This window comes from Puma concolor, chromosome B1 (genome assembly GCF_028749965.1).
Source record: "Puma concolor isolate L17-30 chromosome B1, mPumCon1.1.hap2, whole genome shotgun sequence".
NCBI classification, from domain to species: Eukaryota; Metazoa; Chordata; class Mammalia; order Carnivora; family Felidae; genus Puma; species Puma concolor.
In genome coordinates, this window is record NC_141670.1 from 20802235 (window position 1) to 20823430 (window position 21196).

At 39.3% G+C, this 21196-nt stretch overlaps 1 protein-coding gene across 3 annotated transcripts in view; it reads left to right on the forward strand.

Annotated features, from left to right (window-relative positions):
* Positions 1-20878, forward strand: part of FGL1 (fibrinogen like 1) — a 54686-nt gene extending 33808 nt beyond the window's left edge. For 2 of the 3 annotated variants that reach the window (XM_025933046.2, XM_086702866.1), the window contains exons 2-8: positions 2372-2451; positions 4636-4816; positions 12336-12495; positions 12754-12851; positions 16324-16412; positions 16605-16792; positions 20522-20878. In XM_025933046.2, coding sequence (XP_025788831.1) covers positions 2380-2451; positions 4636-4816; positions 12336-12495; positions 12754-12851; positions 16324-16412; positions 16605-16792; positions 20522-20681 — 948 coding nt within the window. In that variant the 5' untranslated portion in view covers positions 2372-2379 and the 3' untranslated portion in view covers positions 20682-20878. Of the gene's footprint in view, positions 1-636; positions 764-2371; positions 2452-4635; positions 4817-12335; positions 12496-12753; positions 12852-16323; positions 16413-16604; positions 16793-20521 lie in introns of those variants that run through there. The other variant, XM_086702865.1, reaches the window with a different exon arrangement.
* Positions 20879-21196: the final 318 nt, after the last annotated feature.

Here is a 21196-nt window from a genome sequence, read left to right on the forward strand (position 1 = left end):
CAAAAATCTCTAACTCCTTCCTAACATTTACTTTCAAAAATACACTCAGCCCATTGTTTTCCCCTTGACCAGGATAAATATAGAGGAGGAAGGAGGAAGTATTGTCACTGCAAACAGACTAGTTTTACAGCAAGGAAAGCACATTTTCATCTCCGAGAAAGATTTTTCCTTCCTGGGGAAAATTTTTGTCAGAGACAACTACAAATTTACAGGGATCTCAGTAATAAGTTAGATGCTGGGTATACAACCATTAGCAAGGTGGGGCTTTTGCCTTCAAAAATCTTATTCTAAGCAGTTTTTCTAACTAGACATGTGAAAAACTGACCAAATGATAATCCGATCACTTGGCACAGTGCCTGGAACACAGCAGGCATGCAAACAGTGTTTACTGAGTGGATAAATGCTATTTTGGTCTGTAAATATAGGGGGGGGGGTCACAGAGAGGGAAGTAATTAATTTTGTCTTGAGGGGTGGTCTGGGAAAGTTCAGAGTTTTTTTTTATATTGAATTACATACAGTTTCACGTATGCTTAATTTATATTGTCCTTAATTTCCCTTTTAATAGGTATTTTCATTTCTTGCATGAAACGTTGCCTCACTGAGGCTGCTGTGTTTATTCTTTCACAGTATGCGGCACAGAACGGAGCAGAGAGACAGCTGATAATGAATAAACATTTGCAAACACTACCATTCCCTTGGATTGCCTCTGCTTCAGGCCAGCTGCCCCCTCTCCTCCAGATTAACCTAACGTTCCTTTGGAGAAGTACGTGACTCAGGAACAAATAAATCACAGCCATGTTCAGGAGAGAGACTGATGTTAACTGGAGAAGGCAAAGGGGGAGGGACTCCCGTTAGTCCATGCAGCCTGCTTCCCTGTGTATTGCAGGCATACGTGGATAACGAGGAAGGCTGTGTGGAGTTCAGGTTAAGAGCTTGGGCTGTCAAGGTGGAAAGCCTTCAGCTCAGTTGCTGCATATTCCATAAAGTGGCTGTGTGATCTTAGGGAAGTGACTTAACCTCTCTGAGCCATTCATTTGTATGACGGAGATAATGGTACTTGCCGTATGGAGTTATTTGAGAATTGAAGAAGATGCTTATAAAATACACAGAGCATTTCTACATTCATAGTAGAGCAAATGTCAGCCAGAAGTAAAATTATACAATTCAATCTAGCAGACTATTACTCTCTGTAATGCACAAATTTCACACTGTCTAAAAATTCACACTCTAGGGGCCCCTGAGTGGCTCAGGTGGCTAAGTGTCCGTCCGACTCTTGCTTTTGGCTCTGGTGATGATCTCACAGTATGTGAGATTGAGCCCCACATCGACTCTGCACTGACAGCTCAGAGCCTGGAGCATGCTTCGGATTCTGTGACTCCCTCTCTCTCTCTCTCTCTCTCTCTCTCTCTCTGCCCCTCCCCCATTCACACTCTGTCTCTATCTCTCAAATATAAATAAACATTAAAAAATGTATAAAAATAATCTCAAGAAGTGGTAAAGTGAGTTTTCCTCTACAACTTGAAACAGAGCTGAAAGTTTTCTATTATCTTGGTAGCTTGCCTGTACATTAAGACATCAACTAAAACAATGTATATCACCTCTTTAAGTTGTATTTTTTCCCTTTCTTCTTTGAATACATACAAGCAGTCTTCCATATACAAAATAAGTGACTGTTCATTAGGCACGTATCCTATGCCAGGGTATCTAAAAATATTATGTCAAAGTTGCCCCAGTCTTGTCTGGTAGAAATTATGATTTCCATTTTACAAATCAAGAGCATTTTAGTAGGTTGCCTGGGGTCCCACAATGAGGAAGTGACTCAGCCAAAATATGGACCCAGGCCCTCATGTTTACAGAGCCTATGCCTTTTCTGCACAAGAGGCTCATTAACATTAGGACCCTCAAAGAGAGTCAGAGTCCCTTCTCTATTTCTTTCTTTCTTTTTTTCTTCTAACGTTTATTTATTTTTGAGAGATAGAGCACGAGTCGGGGACGGGCAGAGAGAGAGGGAAACACAGAATCTGAAGCAGGTTCCAGGCTCTGAGCTGTCAGCACCGAGCCCCATGCAGGGCTCAAACCCATGAACCGTGAGATCATGACCTGAGCCAAAATCGGACGCTTAACCAATGGAGCTATCCAGGCACCCCTTCTCTGTTCCTGAAGTTGAACAGGTTCGATCCTATTTGAGGTCACAGAGAGCATCATTCTGTGTGAGGGAGGCATGGGGAAGTCCAGGAGAATTTCCTTGAAGACTCTCAGATTAGAGACGGCGTTGCACCAGCATCCTGGATCGCCTCTGGTCTGAACGCAACTCTGGTCTCATGAAAAACTCACAGTAAATAAGTTAATGAAATTTCTTTTGTTCTTGCAGTCGTTTCGATGGAGAAAATGGCAAAGATGTTCAGTTTTCTGCTTGTCACCACTGCTCTGGTAATGGGCAGGAAGAGCTGGGTAAGCTCATTTACTGATGTTTCTAGAATGCCTGCTTTGACCTGGATTTTCTCTTATTTTGCAGAAAACCTATAGTAATTTGTCACTGAAAAAAAAAAATTAACTAAGGGGGGAAAAATGAAAAGGGTTTGTGGAAGCACCTGCCACGTAATAGGCACTTACCAAGTGCTTTCAAATTTTTTCTTAAAGTCAAAACCAGTATTTGCCATAAACAAGTAAAATCTTTTTGGAGTTACTGGGGTTACTTGGGTAGTTAATGTTAGAAGTTTAAAACTATCCATAGTAATTAAATTTGACCCGTGTCTTTCCCAAAGTTGAGCCTTCCAATACTGAACACTGTTAGTATAAACTAAACAAATTATCTGACAGTAATTACAACGAACTCATGCCTTCCTCCACTCATAAGTAAAAGGGAGGAAACATTCATTTACTCGACATTCTGGGAGAGAGAAAACTCCTAAATGTTAAATAAACTCACTAAGACCATGTATGTAGGCTCATGAAGATCGAAGATACTTGCCTTGTACTTTTAAATTGCACGCTGCACTGTACTTAACAATATCACAGCCAATTTCCACCTATCGGAAAGCAGCACAGGATTCCAGATACCATCCAGTGTTCTTGCTGTTTAGTTTTTGGACTGGTGGGAGTCAGGGAGCTAAGTAAATAATTATTTCAGAGTGGCTACATCAAGGAGTGTTGAGGAGAGAGTACCACGAGCAAGTAAGAAATGGTCCTAGAGCAATAGCTAGGAGACATTCAGTGACTTAGACTTGAAACTGGGAGAAGACCTGTACCAACAATTCTCCATACTCTTGCTGTGTGACTTCCAGTTTTGAGGTTGAATCTCTGTGTTTCCAGTATAGGCCTTCTTAGGAAGGGAATGTACCTCTTTGTCCCAAATAGAGTGTCCAGCTGTGCTATTCTCACCAGCCAGCAGAGTGCCTGGAACATGGTGGGTCCTCCTAATTACGGAAGGGCATAAGGCAGTACATAAAGTTAGGAACCGAGAGGCAATTGTAAATTGGGAAACATATCTGATGGCTGTCTTAGGCAATAACGTGTATAAAGGTAGTAGTGGAAGGTAATTACACATGAAAATTCATAATTTCTCAAAAGTAAACATTTACACTCTTCGCAGATCATGACATAAGTTGCAAATGGAGATGTCAAGGTAAGAGTGGAAAATGGGAAAAAAAATTGTCTTTTGTCCTTTTCTCCCCACTATACCTCTAGTAACTCTTCCAGCCTTGAGTATCCAAGAGCCTTTATTGCAGCTTCTTGGCCTCGGTACCTCTTCCAGGAGACCCACCTATGCAGCTCACCTTCCCAATTAATCCCCACCACCACCACCCCCCGCCACCCACAACATTTGCTTTCTCTTTGAAGCGTTCTCAGTTAGATGCCAGTTTAGAAAGGAGCTGATTAATTCATGCACAGGCAATATTCTTGAGGTTTTTGCCCTTTTAGAGAAGATAAATGACTTAACTGGAAAACTCAGGCTCCTCCCATCCCTGTCTGAAATAATTGAAAGAAAAACAAAAAAGCAAAAGTTAAAGTGTCTTCAGTAGAATTTCCAGTCACAGGTAAATGGGTGACACACTCAGGGATATGAGGGTCTAAATAAGTATCCTCTTATAAAGGTGACCACGTGTCATCAGATTATAAGTATTCGATTAAATTTTTAAAATATTAATACCAAAAGGTCATTCAAAAGCCCTGTTTATTTTAGAGACTGACACACTAGCAATGCACAACAATGCTGTCAAGAAAGCATTTTTGCTTTCTTGTCATGTAGAAACTGAGAGCAGGGATCTCGAACTGGATTTGAATCCTGACCTCTCCTACCTGCTGGAACTTCCTGGGCAAGTTTCCTCACCAGGATGGAGCCAATTCCTCCCTCCTGGAATCATTATGAGGATAAAATAAGATGAGTCTAAAGCTCTTTGTGTAGTCATTCAGATTAATTCATATTAATATATAATTCTAGCTCAAGCACTTTACTATAGTCATAATTACATATTCTTCATATAACAAATAGTATCAAATAGCATCAGTTTCATACCATGTTCTGGTTAGAATAATATTCTGAAATGGGAGCTGGGGACAAAGTTGAATCACTAATTTGTCCAACTTGTTAGGCATTTATTTCCCAGTGAGAATGAGATTCACATTCCTTTGCAGGCTCTAGAGAACTGTCTCCGGGAGCAAGCACGACTCAGAGCCCAGGTGCACCTGCTCGAGACCCGGGTCAAACAGCAACAGGTCAAGATCACCCGGCTTTTGCATGAGAACGAAATCCAGTTCCTCGATAAAGGAGAGGAGAATATTGTCATTGACCTTGGAGGCAAAAGGCAATATGCAGGTCAGAACCTATTTTTCTTAAGTGTTTCAGTAACTTATGACTCACACCCCTGTGCAATGGTGGTGCTCATTATTTGGTCACTTCAGGTTTTGCTAAAGAGCTTTTCCTATTCTAATAACAAGTAGCATGAAGCATTATACCAAATGTGAATTTGGTATAAATTTAAATAATTTTTTTAATTTTTTTTAAATGTTTTTATTTATATTTGAGACAGAGAGAGACAGAGCATGAGCAGGGAAGGGGCAGAGAGAGAGGGAGACACAGAATCTGAAGCAGGCTTTAGGCTCTGAGCTGTCAGCACAGAGCCTGACGCGGGGCTCGAACTCACAGACTTTGAGATCGTGACCTGAGCTGAAGTCGACGCTTAACTGACTGAGCCACCCAGGCGCCCCGGTATAAATTTAATTTTATCCTTTTCTCTCTCTTATCTCTGAGGAGATATTTAATGTCAATGCTAAATATCTTAGAATTTCTGTAGTTTAAAGAGAGATCAAAGACAAGAGATTGTTTACATATGGTGTGCAAATGACATATCTGAAAAATTTTACAGTTTTGTTTTTGTGTAGCATTTCTCGTTACATTTATACAGTTTTCCCTTCTGAGTCCCTTATGTGCCTTAGGGTAGTAAATGAGGTAATAGAATAAAAGGGCAGAGAAAGAAAAAGGGATCACAATTATTTAGAGAAATACAAGGGTTGTTTTTATGTGCATATTTTATGGTTTGATAATTTTCCTTTCGATTAGGTCATTGTTTCCACCCAGAAACTTAATGATCTTAAACTGTCTGTCAACACATACACTGCACATATCATTATTCTTTATAGAGAACTATTCATTTGCCTTCCTCCAGGCATCTTTTAAAGTAAACAAACCATAGTTGTCAGTAAGGAGGATGCCATCTACAGCACTTTGTTTATATGTCTGCTCTAGCTACTGGGATGATGTATTATAATTTCTTTGTTCATGAGTCTATCCTGATCAATTGAGCAGGCACTTCATTAGGAATGATGTCTCATCATTCTTTCTTCCCTGTTGCCCATTAGAGTACCTGGAAAATAACAGAGCCTCACATTTATGAATGAAAACAAGGTAGTACAGAAAGATAGGAATAGCTAAATAAGCAAATATAAGTTGGAAAATATATCTGACTGTAATTGAAAAACTACAGAGGCTAAAGAGATTCCAGGCTGATAGAATAAAGACATCTTTATTTTGTGTTTCTAAATATACTCATCAGTGAAGCATATAAGAATTATGAGAATTTTAGAAACTATGCTTCAATGAAATGTCCCCTTTTTCTTTCTTTACCAAGAACCTAATCTCTTTCTGGTCAGACATTTGCCCAGGGCTCCTGACACTCTGTTGTCCAGTCACTTGATCCCTTACCCTTGATTCTTGGAATCCAACTGCTTTCCCCCCATTTCAGGATCAGACAGAGGCCTGTGGTAGAGGGAATGGATGTAGGGTGATGATGGCTCGTGGCTCGGCGGCATGGAACAAAAAGGAACCAAAGACAACTCGGATAAAAATAGGCTTGGGAAACAAAGAGACTGTCTGAAGCAATCTCAGGGCAAAGAACAGGAACTAGAACCTCAGAAGACATCAGTGAAAGAAGGCTCAGGAGAGCAATTGAACAAGAAGTACAATCAGTTGACATTCCTTGAAGACGGTGATTCTCAGCCAGGTCTACAGATAGAATCACCTGGTGACTGTTAAAATGCTGACGCCTATGAAGAACTGTGGAGGGTCTGAGGTTTTACTCCATTTGCAACCTAAAGAGTTAGCCTGCCTCGGTTTCACGGGTGTTGGCAGAAGATAAGAGACTCCTGAGTCCGAGACAAGAACTTCATGTTTGTACCAATATCACTTGATTGTAAATACTAAGGAAGCAATGTGGAGAATGTGCAGGCAGTGGGCTGTGTCCAGGTGAGGAACCCTGAGTTTAGTAAATCTCAATCTTTTATAATGGGTTACAAGCAAATCTGCCCAGTCTTTTCTCCTTTGCAAGAGAGTTATTTCTATGAAAGTGGGCAGAAACTAACCTGCCATCTGCTCTAGAGGGAGACACTGTCTCTATCTTATAAGGCTGTTTACTATACAAAGATCCCTGAAAAAATAGTCCAGAACATATACTCTGCTTGCAAAATATGCAGGAAGGCAATTGACCCATGGGAAACTGTCTACAAATAGTGTCCAGGTTCTACTCCAGACCAATTAAATGAGAATCCCTACAAGACTGCAAAGGATTTGTGCTTCTGCTGATGGGTGTGGATGAGATTGTTCAAGACCAGAATCAGGTCAGGCTTCTCCCCACATTTCTTCCCACAGGCTGAGGAGGACCGAGATTTCCTGGGGCCACCTAGTATAGAAGGCTTTACTTCTTTTCAGATAGGAGGTAAGGCATTGTAGCAATTGAATACCCTTTTCATTCGACGAATGTTGAGGCCTAATTGTAATGTGGTCATTTATCCACTCAGCAGGTTTCAGCTACCTATCCTGAGACTGTGGAAAATGTAAGAAACAGATGTCAGGGTTGGATCTCACTGGATTAATCAGGCCAGTCATTGTTGATAACAAGGTTGATTCAGAGAAGGGAGTAACCAGAATGGCCGAAAAGCCATTTGACTGATGACTTTGTCTTATGGACTGAGTTGTGTGCACCCCCCATATGAGCTTCATATGTTGAAGCTCTAACCCCCAATGTCTATAATATGATTGTATTTGGACATAGGGCCTTAAAAGAAGAGATTAAGTTAGAATGAGGCCATTAGAATGGGCCCTAATTCAGTCTGACTGGTGTCCTTATAAGAAGAGATTACAGCGGCACTGATGCACAGAGGAAAGATGATACGAGGCTACAGCAAGAAGGCAGCCATCTGTAAGCCAAGGACAGAGGGTTCAGAAGAAACCAACGCTACTGGCACCTTATGTGATTCCAAAAGTAGGTACACGGCTGGTCACAAGGGCAAGGAACTGATGGATGCAAGAGAAGCACCATTATTCCAAATTCCAAACTAAGCCCCAAACCCAGGAACTCTGAACAGGTTGTGAACACAGATTCAAGTGTTCAATAATGTCAGGAGGCAGGTGATTGGATGTTTGTTACTAGGACTGTGTATGAGAAAACTCAGTCGTGGGAAGACTCAGGCTTAGGAGCTGAAACTCCAATCCCTGCGTCAGGAGTGCTGGGCCACAAGAAATGACAAGAAGTGGGAGACAAGAAGTTACCAAGGAGTAAGGCAGAAATCAGTTACTAGAAAATGAAAATACCAAGATCATAGGAGGCCTGACTGTATAAACAGGAATTGGATGGAAGAGTCATATGGTCAGGGTCTATACAAACCATTGTAGGGTGTGTGTGTGTGTGTGTGTGTGTGTGTGTGTGTGTGCGTGTCTGTCTGTCTGTCTGTCTTGTAACATTATAGCACATAAAATAAGATAGATGATAGACATTTTCTGGTTTGGGATATAACAGCTAAAAAAAAAAAAATCCAGGGGGGCAACTGGGTGGCTCAGTCGGTTGAATATCTGACTCTTGATTTGGGCTCAGGTCATGATCTCACAGTTGTGGGATCGAGCCCTGCATTGGCTTCAGCATTGGTAGGAGCCTGCTTAAGATTGCCTCTCGTGCTCTCTTTCTACCCCCCCTCCCCCACCTCAAAAAAAAACCCCAGAAGTTAGTAGAACTATGTAATATTCTTCATATATGATGAATACAGTATGAAATATATAGTTTAATTGTACTTTATTTTGTAGCATATAGACAAATAGTACTAAAGAGCCTGCCACAGGCAAACCCTTGATAAATATATAATAACCATAAATTCCAAAAAGTATATATTTAACATAATATATAATATTGTATAAAATATATAAGAACTTGCTACCAAAGTTTATATTTTTGGTCTCCTTAAATTAAAAATATCAAATGTTCATTAGGGTTCCTGGGTGGCTCAGTCAGTTAACTGTCTGACTTTTGATTTTGACTCAGGTCATAACCTCACAGTTCGTGAGTTCAAGCCCCACATCAGGCTCCACACTGACAGTATGGAGCCTGCTTGGTATTTTCTCTCTCCCCCTCTTTCCCTGCGCCTCCCCTGCTTGTGTGTGTTATCTCTCTACCTTAAAATAAACAAATAAACTTAAAAAAATTAAATATTCATGTACACCATCTATAGAAATATACATTTCTTTGTTCTTATTTACAAGTTACTATTTTATTACTAATTTGTTTTCTGAATTCTAATTCATCTCATGGTTGAAAACACCTAATTGCTTATAACCTAGCAATTTGTGCAGATAATGCACAAATCATGTGATTTTATACAACATATAATTAAATGTATCTTATTTTGAAGTTTTTGGATGCTGTTAAATTATGTACTTAAATTAAAAGATACCAAATTCACATTAATTGGTGATAATTACCACAGCCTGTGGCATCACATCTGTTCAGCCAACAAGACCACTGGTTTAGCCAGATCCCCTCCTGCAAGGCCTTCAATCTTTACAAGACAGTCACTTGAGGCATGTGTAGTGATTAAGGTGTTGCCTCTGAAGCCTGGTGTGAAAGTCCAGCTGCCCATCTTGGTAGCTGTAGCCTTTGGGCAAGTTACCTGATCTTTATATCCTTCATTTTCCTCATCCGTAAAATGGGAATGATAAGAATGGTTCTTTGTCGTAAAGATTCAGAGTTAACACATGTAACATTATTACAGTAGCATTTCATACAAAAGAGGTGCTCAGTGAATGTCAGCTATCTATCCACATTGTTATATACTCTCTCCCTTGTTTTAGGAGGAGAGAGCCTACCCACCCTACCCTTCAAGAATCCTGCCCTCTCCAAGGAACCAGCATCCTTTCTTCTTGTTTCCTTTCTAATGTCACGGGACGGGTGGGGATAAAGAATGGCTACAGCAGGGCTAGTTCTAGCATTTCCCAGCATGCCTTTGGGGGCAGCTGAGCTCATGCTGGCCTTTCTTTGAATTTAGAATGTAGGGTACTTAGTGCCTTCGGACTTCAGCTTTGAGCTCAGCCACCATTGTGGGACAAAAGGGAAAAGTCCCATTTGGCAAGCTGTCGTGTCACTTTGTGAAGCTTAAACATTCAGAAGCCTTCCAACATGGCTTGCTTTCTGCATGATCAGAGAAAGCATTCACCTCTTCCAGTTTAGCACAGTGTTTGTCAGAGGGCAGGCAACCCTGGCCTCACTCTAGTATTATGTAAGCATCCAAAAATCCCCCTCTTTTTTTTTTTTTTTTTTTAAGTCCCAGGAACACGGAGCTTTCTAATCCTGCCCTTGCCCGCGGATTATCTGGGGAGTTGAGTGGGTCAAAACATTTTGAAAATCATAGTTTCAAATATCTAGTTAATGTTTTATACCCTACATTGTTTGAACTTCCTGCTGTGGAGGTGCAAGTCCCATTTTCACATTTCCCCAAGGCAGCCTCCTTATTTCTAACTTCTTTCATAGGAGCAATTTTGCTACTCATGCTTCTTTGAGGTTTTTTAATTTGTTGGGTATTTTTTGGTTTTGATTTTTTTTTTTAAGTTGAAAGCTTTGCTCTGGATCTTAAGTTATGTTTGGCTTTTTCCTCTGGGAAGAAGGACACATTTTTAAAAACACAAACTTGCAGTTGGCATAAAATAGAAACAAATAGAAAATGTTGGCTCCACATGCTATATTCACAAAGTTTTCCAGAGGCAAATGTTATAGCTAATCATTTCCATATTTGCCTGGAAAACAGCCTGAATCTTTGGAGTCTTTACTATTCAGCTCTTTGGTAGGAGATTACATGTAAGCAAAGAGTTCTATCCTTAACAGGGTTAAAATCTGCTTACTTTAATGAAAAGTGTTGTACAATCTACTTGACCACAGAATGTAAGCTTTTGAGCAACATTGAACTAATTTTAGGTGATGTTTTTCTTCTTGTTTAATTGCCAGAAAAGGACCTCTTTCTCTCTCTTTCTCTTTTTTTTTAAGAATCCAACACGCACAAAGAATGTGCTTCTGAATCTCAGAAGTAAATACACGAGTATAGCCTAAATCATCACAAAGATGAACATCTCACCACAGCAGTAGTATATGATTGATCTTAACCTGGTGAGGGCTTCAGAAAGTGACAAAGAGTCTTTATTTCCTTGTCTAATTCCTACCGCCCATTCCATCTTTTTGGCATGCAGTATATCTCACTTGTAACAAAATGGAGTTGCAACAATTTGGCATCAAAACAATGAAAAAGAAGAAAGAACTTTAAAATATGCTAGCAGAATGGAATTATCCAATCAGGAAAAGAAAAGAAAAGGTTGTTTTTTTAAAGGAAGGAAATTAACAAAATGCTAAGGGTAAAATGTGAAAGTCAGCTATAATTTAAGTTATAGTGTTTTTACTCAAAACTCTGTAACTAAGTATTCTTTTTTTTTTAAATTTTTTTTCAACGTTTTATTTATTTTTGGGACAGAGAGAGACAGAGCATGAACGGGGGAGGGGCAGAGAGAGAGGGAGACACAGAATCGGAAACAGGCTCCAGGCTCCAAGCCATCAGCCCAGAGCCTGACGCGGGGCTCGAACTCACGGACCGCGAGATCGTGACCTGGCTGAAGCCGGACGCTTAACCGACTGCGCCACCCAGGCGCCCCTATAACTAAGTATTCTTGAGACGAACTCTTGACGGTGACCACCTACTTCAACCACCCCTTACACAGCTTCCTGGATGTTGAAACTGTAGTGAGGTCCATACTGCCAAATTCTTTAAAAGTGTGTACAAATCAGCCTAGATGAGACCCAGTGGATATTAATTTATTCTACCTTCAAGTAGTTTAAGAAACAGATACTACTTTTTGGCGACAGACTGGTAGTTATGTTTGCTTCAAAGGTCAAAGAAATATCCTGGCAAAAAGAATGTGGGGATAAAAGGAAGAGCAGAAGCTTGCGATTTTTAGCAAAAGCACCTAAGAATTCATGGACTGTTGGAAATTTCACTGGGCTAGTAAAAAATCTGCTGAAACTGGGAGGTTATAAGAATCTAACAAGAAGATTACTATTTTGCATTCATCTCCAGATGTTCAGGATGATTTATAATGCTGTAAGTCAAGATAACCCATATTATATTATTTGCTTGAGGTTCTATTTCTACTTTAATTTTAGCTTCTTAGGAGAGATAAGTTCTCTTATTCTGTCAGATAAGGCTATAAGTTCCACTTAAATATGCTATAATCGATTGAACATATATAATTTTTTAAGTGTTTGCACAAAAATCAGAAATGAGAAACCAAATCCCTATTTTATTTCTTTTTTATTTTCATGATCATGTCAAGGAGATAAAATTGAATACTAGAAAAGGAAATAAGGCTTTCCTAATATCTACTGGAAGATATACAAGATGCAATTTTAAAAAGCTGATTATCTACACCATGTGTTTATCTATCTCCATTGGTATTGATTAATCTTATCCAGAGGCTCCTATGGGGGGAAAAAAAGGCATATAACAAATGTTACATTACCTTGTTTTGCAAACAGACTGTTCGGAGATTTTTAATGATGGGTATAAGCGCAGTGGATTTTACAAAATCAAACCTCTCCAGAGCCCAACAGAATTCTCTGTTTACTGTGACATGTCTGATGGAGGAGGATGGACTGTAATTCAGAGACGATCTGATGGCAGTGAGAACTTTAACAGGTGTGCTAATTATGATGCAAGGATTTATTTGGAGTAGCATGTGTGAGGTTTGTAACAAGTAAAGCGTTTTTATTATATCCTGAGGTCTATAATTATAATTTCACTCTTTCCAAATAAGAATACTGAAAGTGCATTTGCTAATCAAAAAAAAAAATATATATTGGGGGGGTAATTGGGGAGGGTGGTGGGCACCTTAGTTACTACTGCAAAGGTCCTTTTGGGTTCTGCTAAAATCAGCTTTCATTTCAAATTTTTTAGAGGCTGGAATGACTATGAAAATGGCTTTGGAAATTTTGTTCAAGAAAATGGCGAATATTGGCTGGGTAATAAAAATATTCACTTATTGACCACACAAGGTAAGGTTTGTCTGATATCAAATTCACTTGAAGTATAGTTAAAACACACACACACACACACACACACACACACTAAAGGGGCACCTGGGTGGCTCAGTCAGTTGAGCTTCAGACTTTGACTCAGGTCATGATTTCATGGTTCATGGGTTTGAGCCCCACTTTAGGCTTTGTACTGTGACAGCTCAGAGCCTGGAGCCTGCTTCAGATTCTCTGTCTCCCTCTGTCTCTGCCCTTCCCTACCCCCATCCCCTCCTCTCTCAAAAATAAATAAGCATTAAAAATAAAAATAAAAAACACGTTAAAATGTTTTCTACTAAACCATAGGCAATGGAATGAATTCAGTAAGTGCTGTGTTTTGCAGATGCCAATGATCCCTTTCGAGCAACAATCCCCTTTATAAAATGTGGCCACTTAAAACTAGGACTAGAGGCAACGAAACTAGATCTGGGCTGAGGTGGGAGAGTTCTCATCTATTTATTTTCAATTTATGGAAAGGAAATGTAGTGTCCTAATCCTTCTTTTTTTAATGCCTCAAACTCCTCAAAATAGCCATACTGGGTCAACTATCTATTGCCATAATAAGTGTGTAACAAGCTACTTCAAGATTTACTGGCTTAAAGCCACACTCATTTATTATTCCTCACAAATCTACAAGTTGGCTGAGCGTTTTGCTCATCAGGTCTGATCAGTTCTGCTGATCTTGGCTGGGCTTGCTCATGGGTGTGTGACCAGCTTCCGGGTCTGCTGGGAATTTAAGGGGGAAAGAAGTAGACTCAGTGGAAGGAGTTAAAATTAGCATTGCAAACACTGAGGCAAAGAATTGGGCACTTGGGGCTGTTTTATACAGTCAAATACCCTAGTAAATATCCTGTCTCCATCCCCATCAACTTTTAATTTGAAAAATTTCAAAGATACAGCAAAACGGAAAGAAGATTCAACCTACCACCTGGATTCTACACTACCATTTGCTGGGTTTTTTTTTTAATTGTTTTCATTACATACCTATCCATCCATCAAGCCATTTTATTTTATTTTATTGATATATTTCAAATTGCAGACATCTATACATTTCCTGCTATGTACCAGTACATGTGTATCTTCTCCTAGAGTTCAGTATTTGTCTAAAATATCATTTGATGAATTTTCTCAGCTTCTCTTTGCCATGTTCATTTACTCCAACTCATTGCCTTCCTTGCCTCAATTGTAAGTCTGAGATTGTAGTCAGCCCCATTCGGGTCTGATTTAGGATGTTTCATAAAAGACAATTGTATTGCTTAACAAAGCATGCTATATCACACTGGCAATGCATTAAACACAAAAGCAAGGGTTTGCTTGTTTCATTCAAGTTAGGGGAAGTGACTGGTGTTTTTATATTCACAATTCATAAGTAGGATTATAATTATAGGGATCTTTGAGACACCAGAATAATAGCTATAGAAGATGAATAATCTTAGAACTCTGCTTGTCCTTCTTGTGATCAATGCTATCTAAATTTATATAAGATTTCCCTTCCCTCAATGTATTTATTTTATTTTATTTTGAGTATTTTATGATATATATAACATTTATCATAGTGCCTTTTTTGCACATTAATATTTATCGGGTTTCCTATCAAAACTATGAAAACTCCACGAAGTAACCCTTAGCTCCTTGCAAATATACAAAGTTCAAATTAGTCGTTAAATTATTATTAAATGCTCATTCACCCAGATGCACTTTGCCAACACATCTGCTTCCCTTTCGTGTTTTTTTTTTTTTTTAATTTTTTTTTTTTTCAACGTTTATTTATTTTTGGGACAGAGAGAGACAGAGCATGAACAGGGGAGGGGCAGAGAGAGAGGGAGACACAGAATCGGAAACAGGCTCCAGGCTCCGAGCCATCAGCCCAGAGCCCGACGCGGGGCTCGAACTCACAGACCGTGAGATCGTGACCTGGCTGAAGTCGGACGCTCAACCGACTGCGCCACCCAGGCGCCCCTCCCTTTCGTGTTTTAATGGGTACTCAGGCTGCTACTCTCATGACAGCAAAAATGTATTTATCAGTTCTGGGTTTCACAACCACATACCACATCATCCTAAGGAAAAGCATGCCTTTGTCCCTGCATTCTTTAATTGTGAGCGCACCTAAGGCTAGTGAATTTCCCCTGAAAATAGCTTTATCTCCATTACATAAATTTTGACTGCAAGTGTTTGCAATAATATTAATTTAGGAACAGTCTATAATTCCCTTTTTATTTATTTATTGTCCATAAAGATATTTAGATGGTTACCTGAAACATTGAGACTGACTTTATAGCTCTTCCATAATGCAAGGTATTTAACTTAGCCTGCCGTACTGTTCTCATCCACCTCAGAGTCTTGGCTCACATAACCATTACTGCCCTTCCATCAGATTAGAGGGGCCTCTTCCAAAATTCCACCTTAGAGAGCTCCATGGGGGGCAGGGCCTGTGGTACTAAAGCACCAAGGTCACTGGAAGCCTACACTCCTCCCACACTCAGTAAGGGGCAAGCTGGCATTTCCTGCCCAAACAACCCTGAGCTTGTTTCCAAAACCTGTTCATGCCTCTTCTTCATCTAGCCCCCTTGAGAAGATGGTGTTACTGGTGTGCACATCGCTGAGCCTGAGGGGAGGTAAAGCAACAACTTTCAGTGTGGGTGTAAACAGAGCTTGGATGTGCAGCCTAGAAAGTGCACAAACGTGGTCGAGGCCCTTTTTGTGTGCATGATGGAGACAGAGATAGGGATAGGAAGAGAGGAGGCTGACCACAGACAAGACCTGGGTGATGGGGCCAGAGGGTCTCTCTCCCTGGGCCTCCATGTTCTGGCTTGGATCCCAAGGAGACTAAGACCGTAAGTTCAAACCTGATCTTCTAGGTCATTGTGAAATTTTATTTATCGAAGTAGGAGGATAGAACATATATTATCTAACAGTTTGTTTGTCTTATAATTTTCTGGTTCCTGACTCTTCAAAAAAGAGAAAGAGTAGTAACTGTGATTCACAAATGATGGGACAATGGAGAAAAGAAGATGGCTTGACGCCACCAACTAGTTATTATTTACTTTTAAGATTAACATTCTTACTGAAAGTAAGAAAAAGAAGATAAATGTTTAAACTTCTTAAAACTTCTCTTCTTTCATTGTTAGGCTTCTTAATGTATTAGCTAAATAATAACTTAGTTTCTGTTGTTCTTTGTCAAGTGAATTGTACTAGACTTGACCTATGATAAATCTAGTAGAAATTTTCCACCTTCAATATTATGTTCCTAGCTCTTTCCAAGCAAAATACACAATGAAATGTTCATGTTGTAAATACAGTAGAGCCACTGTTTATTCTTTGAAAACGGAATGATAGCAGAAGGAAACAGTTTAAGTAAAATAGAGCTATGAATTATTTTTAAAATTCAATAAATCAATGTCATCTCACACCTCAGAAATATCCTATTAATTCTTGTTGTTTTTTTTTTTTTCAGGAGACTACACTTTAAAAATTGACCTTGCAGATTTTGAAAAAAATAGCCGTTATGCACAGTATAAACTTTTTAAAGTTGGAGATGAAAAGGTAGTAAAATTTTCAAATAAGTAACATTATGAATTAATGTGTAAAATATAAACCCTGAAGTCAGTGGAAACAAAAATACACGATAGAACCTGTCTTTTGTTTATTAAATAAACATATTATTAACTAACATTAATTATTAAATTATCATATTACAGTGACAACTGATAGTGGAACTTGCCTCTTTGTCTTTAGAATTCCTATGAGTTGAATATCGGCGAATATTCTGGAACAGCTGGAGACTCCCTTACAGGGAATTTTAATCCTGAGGTGCAATGGTGGGCTAGTCACCAAAGAATGAAATTCAGCACACGGGACAGAGATAATGACAACTACGAAGGGAATTGTGCAGAAGAAGATCAGTCTGGCTGGTGGTTTAACAGGTTTGACATTTTATAAACACTATTGTAATGGCGTTGATGATATCTCACTGGTGGGCATTAATTATAACATGAGGTAATGTTGTCTTCTTTGTAGTACTGGTATTATTATGTAATCACACTTACTAGAATTCTTCAGTGATGAAGTATTTTTGAGGATTTGTTCATTGTGTGCCTTAATAAAGCTTGAAAGGTGTTACAGAAATAAATCAAATTACTACTTCTGCAAAGATTGTTTGCAACCTGAACTATGGGTGAGTTATAAATAGTTGGCCACAGATTGACATGAAAGAATAGGGAGCATTTATCATAAGAGAAATATTTTCAGTGTTCTAATAACCAGTTTGGTCTTTACCTTCTCTCATCACGTGATGGCCATGTTATTTTTGTAAATTTTTCTATGTAATACTACTTTTAAATCACAGTGACTTCCACTGAGCTCCTCTCAGTGCAGAAATTTCCTCTACAGTATTCCTGACACTTAATTCCACCCTCTGCTTGAATACTTCAGTGTTACTTTATCAGCTAGCTCACTCTGGGTTTTTTTATCGTACTAAGTTTTTCCTTTTATTCATCTGGATTCTGCCTTCTTATACTTCACCAGATTTTCTTCTCAGTAGTTAAAGAGCAATTGTAATTCCTTTTCAACATAGTGCTGCAGGCAGTGGATGAGAAGACATTTATTGTATTCCTCAATATTTTCTCTCCTCTAGTCCAGATATGCTTGACTCATTGAACTGTTCTCCACCCAAGATGGTTTCCAGACAGCTCCCTTTGTTGTAATTACAAAGTTTAGGCAAGAATGGAAACTTCATACTGTCTCCCTTAAAAATAACCTGATGCGTCTGCTGTCTGCAAAGCAGATGTGCCCCAACTGTTAGGCAGAGCATGAGTTTTGAACGTCTTCTTTTCTTGTTAGAAAACAAACACTACTTCAAAACGTCTGGACATTTAAATTTTCCATTATAGAATCTTTAGTGAGTATTCCTGGAGTGTCAGATTTTCCAAATTATTGAAGACTATTCATTTAAGTTCCAAATCCAAATTTTAACCTTTTTTTTTTCTTACATAAGTACTTACAAAGCATTTTAGAATCCTGTCTTATGAAGTAGAGGTATATCAGGCATATGTTAACTTTCCTGAAAATCATGGGAGTCCTCCCTGTGAGCATTCGGTGATTGCAAGGTGCTGGTTTTAGAGTTGTAGATTCTGTGGGGATACAGCTGGTTGTGGGTAGTGTGGTGGGTCAAGTTGAAACTCAGTGGTTGTAAAATCATTATTTTCTCTGGATTTTGCTTTTGTTTTTTACTTTGTGTCACTTTATAAAATTTTGGTCGCTTGTAAAGGAACTAGAGCACATACATCAGTGAGAGAGAACAGAGAAACAAAGGTATCATCCCTACTTAACAAACCAAAGGTGTTGATAGTCTTTTCCCTAGTGGTTTTCTTGTTCTTTTAAAAGGCCATCTTTGTCACTCTCTCTTCCTCCTCCTTTTACTTCCCCTGTCCTTCTAAGTTAGCATTATGTAAAAATTATCAGCATTATATAAAACTGACACATAATTCACTAAGTTGCAAGCATCCCTTAATGTTTGATTTTGAACAGAAGCACATATACAGAAAAAACAATCATATCAGTTAATATTACCATGTACCTACCTAGTTGCCTTGGCTTGGATTGTGTCTAAATGACAACTGGCACAATATTAACACAGGCAAATAAATAATTTACTTGACTTTCAATATTGGGGTTCAGAGATGACAAAGAAAGGTAGCTACTGAGCTGGAGCTGCCTAAGAACTCATCATTATCCGTGAAGTCAAATGAGATGATATGTCTGTAGAGGTGGAAAATCAGTAAAGTTAGAGAAAAAGTCAATTGTTCCGGAAGCTTGGTGCTACGTCTACATGTCTCCTTTTCTTGTAGTTTAATCCTATCATTTTCTTCCTCCTTATCCTTTTTTTTTTTTAATCCTATAGTTCTTCTAACTTACATGAAGTGTTGGCCCTTCATAATTATTACTCACTTACAAAACGTTCTTTCTCCACATGGCAAAGCGGTCACTGAGTGTTGATGTGTTCTCTGCTCTGCATTTGCAAATGCATTCACCAACAGAGCCCCAACCATCTCCCAGTGTGGTTGCAAGTCCTGTTCCAGAAACTGAAAGATGCTGGACAATTGGTCTCAGAATAGCTAAGAGGTGGGGCACCTGGCTGGCTTAGTCAGTTAGAGCATGTGACTTTTAATCTCAGGGTGGTGAGTTTGAGCCTCACATTGGGTGTGGAGCCTACTTTAAAAAATAAAAAGAGGGGTGCCTGGGTGGCTCTGTTGGTTAAGCGTCCAACTCTTGATTTTGGCTCCGGTCATGATCTCGTGGTGCGTGAGCTCAAGCCCTACATCAGGCTCAGTGCTGACAGCACAGATGTCTCTAGGAAAACAGAGATGGGCCAAAATATATATTCCAGAGGCTAAGTTTAGAGTATTTTCTTTTCTAACATTACCTTTCAGGTAATTTTAAAAACACAGTAGGCTTTGACATTTGCAGAATCAGCATACATAGTTTCAGATTTAAATTAGGAGATTGTCAGGATGGTCGGCAGGAGCAAATCACTAAGCTGGTAAGTGGACCAAGCCAACCATTCAGCATCTATGGGTAAATTATATGCTTTTTTGATTCAATAGTTTGGGTACTTTCCATAGAGTTTTCAGAACCATCCCTTGCAAATATTCTCCTTATACCCTAATGTCTGCCATCTTTTCGTTGGTTAATCAATAAAGAAATATGTAGTGACTCATTGCTAACAGTACACAGAAAATTATCACATACGCCTAGCTATCCATATCAGGGACAAAATTTACAGATTTTAAAGGAGGAAGTGCGACATTTTTAAAATGTATGATTAGCTAACCGACTTATTTAGATTGGAAAAATAGAGGCTAAAAAATTAACTCAGCAACTTGGACAAATGATTATTGGTCAATTGCTGGGAAAACTTTAAATGGTGGTTTAGGTTTTGTTTGCTTACCCTTGAGGTTAAAATAATGGATATGTTGGCAATTTTTAAAAGAGGGGGGAGGGAGTCTGCAGCACGAAAGCTAAATCTTGGCAGCAGAAAGGTGAACACGTAAGTGCAAATTATCCAGGGCAGCTGGTTACACAGCGCCATGCCACACCCTGTTTCCTTAAATCATACCACTCTTGCAAAGGCCAAAGGTTACAAGGTCATGTTTTCTTTGCTTGCTTTTTTGTTTAAAAGCTATTAAGACCAGAAATGCTTCTTTTGCAGTACACGACAGGTGACCTGGGCTATATCCTGAGTTTTGTTAGGGCACACAAACCCATCAGTTAAACCCACCTGCCATAGAAACCTCCCGCCTTCTGGAAACTAATAAACATTGCCTTGTTGGGGCGCCTGGGTGGCTCAGTCTGTTGAGCATCTGACTTTGGCTCAGGCCACGATCTTGTTCGGGTTCATGAGTTTGAGCCCGCATCGCGCTCACTGCTGCCGACACAGAGCCCGCTTGGGGTCTCGTGTTCCCCTCTCTCTCTGGCCCCCACTTGCGCGCGCGCTCTCTCTCTCGAAAATAAATAAAACCTTGAAAGTACATAAGTAGATAGATACTCCCTTGTCTGAAAAATGGCAGAAATCATAGTCAAACGCTTTCATCGAAAAGGCTTAGGAAGGAGCTTTCTAGTCTGATTGTTTTGTGTTTATTTTCTCTTCCCACTAGGTGTCACTCTGCAAACCTGAATGGCTTATACCACAAGGGCCCCTATGCTGCTAAAACGGACAATGGGGTTGTGTGGCTCACCTGGCATGGATGGTGGTATTCTCTGAAGTCTGTGGTTATGAAAATTAGGCCAGATGATTTTATTCCAAATAGTGTTTGATTTTCCCTGTTGGGCTTTCTTTCTGCAATTCGTCTCGCTTTAAAGTGCTTTGAAAAATTGGACCTCTGAACATATACATACACACATAGATGGCAACTGTTACGTGTGCTACTTTTCATTCCTACTGACCTTTATTACTTATTGCACTTTCAGCACAGCAAATACGTGAGTCCTTCAAATAAATACAGATTATTGAATTCCTGCATGCAGAAGTTTACGATAAGCGCTTACGCTAAACAAAAAAGACAACAGTGCAGAAAACGTACCATGTTTAGGCAATAACACAAATATAAGTACATAATAAATTAAGTATGAATGCCGTTGAAAAACACATGAAAAAACAATAAAAAAAAGATTGGTAAATCAACTATATAGACAATAAATATTATGAATTAGGACGTGAACTCAAGTCTCTGCTACCGAGCTGGAACTCGGAGACACAATTTAGGATCTCAATCGCTATATGACAGTATCCTATATTTTTAAGCTGTTGGTATAGGTTAAACACTTCTTTC